Below are 8,700 nucleotides of genomic sequence, written 5' to 3' on the forward strand. Positions count from 1 at the left end.
AACATTTAAAATGAACATTTAAAATGAACATTTAAAAAGAACATTTAAAAAGAACATTTAAAATGAACATGTAAAATGAACATTTGAAATGAACATTTGAAATGAACATGTAAAATGAACATTTAAAATGAACATTTGAAATGAACATTTGAAATGAACATTTGAAATGAACATTTGAAATGAACATTTAAAATGAACATTTAAAATGAACATTTAAAAAGAACATTTAAAAAGAACATTTAAAATGAACATGTAAAATGAACATTTGAAATGAACATTTAAAAAGAACATGTAAAAAGAACATTTAAAAAGAACATGTAAAAATAACATGTAAAATGAACATTTAAAAAGAACATGTAAAATGAACATTTAAAAAGAACATGTAAAATGAACATTTAAAAAGAACATGTAAAAAGAACATTTAAAAAGAACATGTAAAATGAACATTTAAAAAGAACATGTAAAAAGAACATGTAAAATGAACATTTAAAAAGAACATTTAAAAAGAACATTTAAAAAGAACATTTAAAAAGAACATTTAAAAAGAACATGTAAAATGAACATGTAAAATGAACATTTAAAAAGAACATTTAGAAAGAACATTTAAAAAGAACATGTAAAATGAACATTTAAAAAGAACATGTAAAAAGAACATTTAAAATGAACATTTAAAAAGAACATGTAAAAAGAACATTTAAAATGAACATTTAAAATGAACATTTAAAATGAACATTTAAAATGAACATGTAAAATGAACATTTAAAAAGAACATTTAAAAAGAACATGTAAAATGAACATTTAAAATGAACATTTAAAATGAACATTTAAAAAGAACATTTAAAAAGAACATTTAAAATGAACATGTAAAATGAACATTTGAAATGAACATTTGAAATGAACATGTAAAATGAACATTTAAAATGAACATTTGAAATGAACATTTGAAATGAACATTTGAAATGAACATTTGAAATGAACATTTAAAATGAACATTTAAAATGAACATTTAAAAAGAACATTTAAAAAGAACATTTAAAATGAACATGTAAAATGAACATTTGAAATGAACATTTAAAATGAACATTTAAAAAGAACATTTAAAATGAACATTTGAAATGAACATTTGAAATTGATCATTTTAAAAACTACTTGCAAACATGTTAAAAACTCCTCCAACATCTTGGTCCTGAAGCAGCGAAAAGAACTGTTCCCTGACCGGGAATCGAACCCGGGCCGCGGCGGTGAGAGCGCCGAATCCTAACCACTAGACCACCAGGGAAGTTGTCGAAGAGAAACAATTAAATGATATATAATGTCAATAATAATTATATATAATAATCATAACAACAATATTATTAATGATAAAAAGAAGAGGAAGAAGAAGAAAAATGATCATAGCATGAAATGAAAACATCGAAAATATAGAAAAAAACATAGATATATATCATCAATTATATTTTAACTAAAGGTATGATTAAAAAAATAATAATAATAAAACAAATGTTATTTTAAACCGGAAGAGGAACCGAATTACCGGAGCACACGCTACGCCCCGCCTTCTCTGTCCCGATTGGCTGTCTCGCAGACTGTAAAACAGACTGTAAAACAACTAAATAGATGATTTGAAAAAATGAATCACGAAATATATATATATATATATATATATATATATATATATATATATATATATATATATATATATCTCTCTCAATAAGCAACCCAACAAATAAAAACCCTCCGCCCCCTCCGTTCTGATTGGCTGAGCCGCGGTCTGCGTGGAACGACGCGGAGTACCTGACGCCACACCGCGCACGCGCACCCGCACCCGCACCCGCACGCACAGCGCGAGGTAAAGAACAACAAAGCCCCAAAGCTTCCGACCCGCGAGCCCCGCACGCGTCCCCCAGGTCACGCAGCTCAGGCCGCTGTACGATGGTCGGGGTCAAAGTCATCGGGAGCGACTCGGACCTCCAGCCGGAGCTAGCGGCCGCCGGCTCCAGGCTCGCCGTGGTGAAGTTCACGATGGCCGGGTAAGACGAGCGGGAGGCCCCCCGGGGCCCGCCACTCCGCACGTTAGTATTTTAGAATTTCCTAAAAAACCCGCAGTGTGTGTGTGTGTGTGTGTGTGTGTGTGTGTGTGTGTGTGTGTGTGGTTGTGGTTGTGTGCGCGCGTGTGTGCGTGCGTGTGTGTGCGTGCGTGTGTCCTGCTGGCAGCGCTAGCCTGGCAGGAGCCGCACCATGCTGCGGCTAACCCGGCTAACACTAGCTAGCCATGACACTGCAGTAATGGAGAGAGAGAGATGCATCTATATTTATATATATAGTAGTTATAATGAACCGTTGACAATAGACACTAATCCCTAAAGTGAACCATACAAAAAATCTACCTCGATATCAACAATTACACTGTCACTGAAAGAGGAAATTGGGCAAGTTATACAAAAAAAATATATGTACAGTGTAGAACAGCAACATGTGGAGGTACATTGGCAAATACATTACACTGTAACTTCCATGTCTCTAGATTTTCTATTTTAGATTGTGTTATCTATTGGTAATGCGCATTGAAATACACTACACACTGTATACAACTGTACTGTAACTTCCATATCTCTAGATTTTCTATATTGTTTATAATAGCCTTTATTTGTATAGCAGCAAAGCAAAATGCATTTACAAAGTAGAATAATGAGATCATTAAAAGAATGAAATAAAAACAGGGTAAAAATAATCGTTCCTCAGTGAATTGTTTTTTTATTTCTGTGGAGTCTTGAGATTTCAGGGTCCTGACACCAAAATGCCCAAAAGAAATCAACCCATGTGCTAACTGTTCTTCCCTGCATTGTCTGTCTTACTTATTCCTGTTTCTTTCTCATCTACTTCCTGGAATGGCCTAGACACACACAAACATGCCACGTGCCTGGGTTTCCAAGTATCTCTCCTTTTAAGAAAATACTTACACAAAATATTTCCAGATCATACACAATGATCATCCACTCTGTAAAGAAAAGATTTGCACAAAGCATTTGCTCGACCCTGGTGAGCAGCTGTCACACAAGCGACTTGTGAAGGAGGAAATAAACATTCACCATGGGTTCCTTACACTGTTGGCCAGAAGTCACACCCTGTCTCTTTTCCTACATCCCATCTCTTATCTTACCTCTAAACTTTTTCTGGTTGTTTAACCTCTTGGTAACACACAGTTATACACTGCACACTGTGTAAAACTACACTCTAAGCTGTAGCTTCCTTATCACCATATTTTCTATTTTCTATTGTATTGTTTCTTTAATTTAGCTTCTATTTGTCTTATTATGCCTCACATTCAGTCTCTGGACCTTGCCACTAAGCACTTCACGTCTCGCTATAGCAGTATAACTATGTTTCAATATGGAAGAACGTATTATTGGCATAATAGAAAATATTATTCACTTCAACTGTTATGCCTACATTTATTTTACAACATCTAATGTTAAATCTGGTGTTATTATTTCATTGATCTATACAGGTCATGTCAGATCGATGTCAGGATCTCCTTTGTTTACATACATAGAGACAAACACATCCTCACAGTGAACAACTAGACAGATAAAAAATAAATAAATAAAATCCAAACTATAACAGAACATGGTCCCAAATGAGGACTCGAACCCCTACGAGTCTTTGGCCTTTTCAGGTCATATATTCCCTTAAACATTCACACTGCCCAATTCGGGCTATTACAATATAACCAATGTGTTAATTTTATGAATATACCGTATCACGCTGTCCAAAAGACGTAACCTACCGCCCAGTCTAAGGAGTGGGTCAAGTGCATAGCAGCACATTTGGGACCTCAGACACTCAGGATCTAACGTACCAGGAGGTCTAACGTGCTGTTCCTGCCTCCCCAGGTGTCGGCCTTGCGTCAGAATAGCACCGGCTTTCAATGCCATCAGTAACAAGTTCCCGCAAGTGGTCTTCCTCGAAGTGGACGTACACGTCTGCCAGGTGAGGAACACACCATGCTGACCACAGGGAACTGGCCAGTGACACATTTCCTGTTGTTTTGGCTCTGTGCTCTGAGCGTTTCCAATGACAATCAAACAGTAAATATGAGCTCAAAGTACAGGTTGTCTGCTTTGATTATTTGCATGAATATTGGTTTCATAACTTTGGAAAAACAACCCATAGACCCCTTCTTTCACGTAGTACATTACGGTTATATTCAAATTGGACACTGTTTTTATCATGAGTAACGATCAATGGCACATGTTTGTTTGGTGCTCAAATGTGTTGGCGTCTGCCGTGTTTTCTAAATGGTTGATGTGTGGATACCGAGCTGTTGCAGGTGTAATGGTGTTTTAACGTAGTCCGTAGTTGAAACCGTACCGCTAAAGGACAGAAAGACTGAGCATTTTCCATGTAGCCTTGACAGGCTATGTTTCTGTGAAACTGTTTTAGTGCCTGATGAGATGCCTTCCAGAACCACCCTACAAGGTTATACGGAGGACAAAAAAAAGTTAGTTTACTGATTGAATAGGGGAATATGACGTCCAAAGCTACGTCTCATGATTTTATTTTTGTAGAACACAGTTATCCTTAAAATGTGCCTCTTTGGTCTCCCTGTGCCCAATAACTGATTCCACCTGTCTTGAGGCGAGGTGCTCATTATCTTTTCCTCACTCTCCCTCCGCCCCTGATAGGCCACTGCAGCTGCCAACAACATCTCAGCGACGCCTACATTCTTGTTCTTCAGGAACAGGGTGCGTGTGGATCAGTACCAGGGGGCGGATGCAGCAGGTTTGGAGGAGAAGGTCAAACAGCACACAGACAATGACCCTGGGAACGACGGGGACTCGGACATTCCAAAAGGCTATGTGAGTAGCACAACGTTCCTGAGGTGGAAACGCCCGCGTCCCCGCGGAGGCTCGTTGCCATTTATTAGCTCTAGAGTGGCCTCAGTTATCCAAGTAGCAGCTGAGCGACCAAAGGAACCATAACTGATTGAATGAGCCACCACTGACTGAAGCTCTGGAGTTGAGTTGGCGGGGTGAAAGGATCTGCTGGATTTGAGTAGTAGGATGTCTCAAAGGAAGTGAGTCGTAGAAGGATCCAAACTGACATGAGTAGGAGAACGTTCTCCAAGAGACGCGTGAAGGAGAATGTCTCCTGAACAAGAACTTCCACAGAGAACCGCGGCAGTGGGAGAAGTCTACAGAGAGACATGACAGTAGAGGAACGTGCACGGAGGTGACGACAGTAGAGAAACGTGCACGGAGGTGACGACAGTGGAGAAACGTGCACGGAGGTGACGACAGTAGAGAAACGTGCACGGAGGTGACGACAGTGGAGAAACGTGCACGGAGGTGACGACAGTAGAGAAACGTGCACGGAGGTGACGACAGTAGAGAAACGTGCACGGAGGTGACGACAGTAGAGGAACGTGCACGGAGGTGACGACAGTAGAGGAACGTGCACGGAGGTGACGACAGTAGAGGAACGTGCACGGAGGTGACGACAGTAGAGGAACGTGCACGGAGGTGACGACAGTGGAGGAACGTGCACAGAGGTGACGACAGTGGAGAAACGTGCACGGAGGTGACGACAGTGGAGAAACGTGCACGGAGGTGACGACAGTAGAGAAACGTGCACGGAGGTGACGACAGTAGAGAAACGTGCACGGAGGTTATGACAGTAGAGGAACGTGCACGGAGGTGACGACAGTAGAGGAACGTGCACGGAGGTGACGACAGTAGAGGAACGTGCACGGAGGTGACGACAGTAGAGGAACGTGCACGGAGGTTTTGACAGTAGAGGCACGTGCACGGAGGTTATGACAGTAGAGGCACGTGCACGGAGGTTATGACAGTAGAGGCACGTGCACGGAGGTGACGACAGTAGAGGAACGTGCACGGAGGTGACGACAGTAGAGGCACGTGCACGGAGGTGACGACAGTAGAGGAACGTGCACGGAGGTTATGACAGTAGAGGAACGTGCACGGAGGTTATGACAGTAGAGGCACGTGCACGGAGGTTATGACAGTAGAGGAACGTGCACGGAGGTGACGACAGTAGAGGCACCAAGGGAGCATCCACTGCCCAGGCTGGAGTAGCAGAAGGTTGGTTGGAGGCTGTTGGCTCCACCCGGTATGTGCTCTGGGCTGTTCCGCCGCTCCACCCTGCTTGGCTGTGAGTACACGTCTGTTGAAGCCGACGCCGCTGTGCTCCTTTCAGATGGACCTCATGCCTTTCGTCAACAAGAGCGGCTGCGAATGTTTGAACGAGAGCGACGACTGCGGCTTCGACAGCTGCTTGACCAAAGACTCGTCCTACCTGGAGTCTGACTGTGACGAGCAGGTGGGTGCCCCCCCGACACCTTCACTACCTTCCCAGATAAAACTCGGCGGCACAGTCCTGCACCTCCACGGTGGACTGACTTAGGTGGAGGTGCAGTTCGTGATTGATCCTTTGAATATTAACACCACGGCAACCAGTTGTAAACAAAGCTGAGACTCATTGAGGCAGCTCCGTGGTCTAAGTCATGGAGAGAAGACCAGCCCAACAAAAGATGGCTCCTGACAGCAGCCTGGATAAACATACCTTACTTTGATAATGTTTTCTCATTTCAAATTATTATTATTATTTTTTTTTCTGAAATCAATACATCGACGAATTCAAAACACAGCTCCTACGCATTGAATCGGTCCAAAAGTGCGACGTAGCGGAGGTGGTGTTTTCGACGGCAGGGTTGATCCTCCGCGGGATGCGGCGTCAGATACTAATGTTTTTGTTTTGATCTGCCTCCTCCAGCTGCTCATCACCATCGCCTTCAACCAGCCGGTCAAGCTGTTCTCCATGAAGCTGCTCTCCTCAGACTTTGGTGAGGTTCTCCGCGGCACGCCTGCTCTGGTGGAGTGCGGGGTTGGCAGGAGGTCCAGGACCAGCACACGTGGGGTCGGGCTCCCCGCGTCTGAAGTGGACGTCGCATAATACCCGCTCTGTGTTTTACGGCGTCTTTCCGTCGCGCACAGCAGCACGGCGCGGCACGCAACACAATCTGACCTCGAACAGGGCAGAAGGGATGGCGTTGGAGAAGGAGATGGAAGGCAGAATGAAAGATGAATTTTGGAATAGGGCTGCTCTGATGTATGTCCTTATAATATTGATATTTTGATATGAGACCTGGTCTGGTCTGGGAGCCTGCTTGCGCTGGCATGGTGGTGTAGTTAAATGTCTTTTAGGAGCATTACGGTAAAGTAATGTGTTATCGTAATAGTTATATAGTAATAATATAGTTATAGTGATGCAGTAAATTGTCGTGTCAGCAACAGCTTACAATAAAAAATAGGCAATAATAACAAACCAATGGAATAAAAATATATAAGCAGGAACATGTCTGACAGTAAAGTACTGCAGCTTTCTGAACGTCAGGCTGTTCTAATCCATGCTCATTATATAATATCCACTTTACCACTGACTGGTTCTACTTGGTTTGAATATTGGTTCTTGTGTTGAAATATTTCATGAAACCACTGATGGTCATCCCTAAAGTATCATCAAATTATCCATATTGAGGTATTCATCAAAACATATTTTGAGATTTGATTTTGCCAACATTATCGCCCAGTCCTACCCGGAGGTGGGTGTTGACCAATAAGTGGCCGGCAGTGTCAGAACCAGAGTTTTTATTCGGCCCAGTGCTTTTTCCAAATACAAGGAATTTTTTATGGGGACAATTGAAAAATAAATAAAAATAAATGCTTCAGGAAAACTGAAAAAAAAAAATATATATCCAAATATGCGCAGGCACGTTCCCTAAGAAAGGCTAATATGCACAAGCAAACATACTTTAGCTTGGCTGCGCCCCCGGGGTCCGGTCGGTGTGCCTGGTAACAAAACAATGCTGATGTATAGGATTCCTACGCCCTGAACTCCCCCCTCCCCCACAGCCCAGGCCCCCAGGCTGGTGAAGGTGTTCATCAACCTGCCTCGCTCCATGAGCTTTGACGACGCCGAGCGCTGCGAGGCCACGCAGAAGCTGGAGCTGCTGGAGGAGGACTACAAGGACGAAGGCCTGATCCCGCTGCGCTACGTCAAGTTCCAGAATGTACAGAGCGTCACGGTAAGCGGGGCGGGGTCGCGGTGCACGAAGGGCCCAAGACGTTGGACCTTCACAAGACCAGAACGCCTTGATTCTGATGGTCATCACACTCTAACATTGTTAAAAACAGCCAGATGTGACTGGGATGTGGTGGTGGTGGTGCTGGTGGTACCGGGCTTCTTCAGGCCTCAGGAACAGCTAGAACCTGCATCAGAGCCTGGATTGGGGATGAAGTCAGTATTTTGGGTGGGTGGGGGGGGGTAGGCTAGCTGGTTCCTCCATCAGGGGAATATGTGGAGGTTAGGCTTTGGTTGGAGCTCTGGGAAAATTGATGGGATACTATGCAGTTATCAGATCTAGAAACAACTCATTCAACATCATGACCAACATTTGCATCAGTTGTTTGTGTTCTTTATACTTGTACACGTCCTTCTTAGGGCCGAACGTGGAATCAAACTCAAACCCACATCGTAATTAACAGAACTTAATGTTAACGTTCCACCATGAACCAGTAGAACCCTCCAGGGAGGGCTCTTCCTGGCGGTGAGATAGACGGCCGTCGAGAGCGATCAGGGCACATTCTGATCACCTGTCTCACTCTCCAACGATTCTGAAGA

The 8,700-nt window shown here is 43.0% G+C and overlaps 1 protein-coding gene across 1 annotated transcript in view; it reads left to right on the plus strand.

Moving 5' to 3' along the window:
* Window positions 1–1,832: 1,832 nt before the first annotated feature.
* txnl1 (thioredoxin-like 1) overlaps window positions 1,833–8,700 on the plus strand; it is a 9,381-nt gene continuing 2,513 nt past the window's right edge. The window contains exons 1-6 of the mRNA XM_080017365.1: window positions 1,833–2,030; window positions 3,894–3,990; window positions 4,686–4,859; window positions 6,217–6,339; window positions 6,793–6,862; window positions 7,932–8,104. Coding sequence (XP_079873491.1) covers window positions 1,933–2,030; window positions 3,894–3,990; window positions 4,686–4,859; window positions 6,217–6,339; window positions 6,793–6,862; window positions 7,932–8,104 — 735 coding nt within the window. The 5' untranslated portion in view covers window positions 1,833–1,932. The remainder of the gene's footprint in view (window positions 2,031–3,893; window positions 3,991–4,685; window positions 4,860–6,216; window positions 6,340–6,792; window positions 6,863–7,931; window positions 8,105–8,700) is intronic.

Source organism: Zeus faber, assembly GCF_960531495.2.
Source record: "Zeus faber genome assembly, chromosome: 17".
Lineage (NCBI taxonomy): Eukaryota > Metazoa > Chordata > Actinopteri > Zeiformes > Zeidae > Zeus > Zeus faber.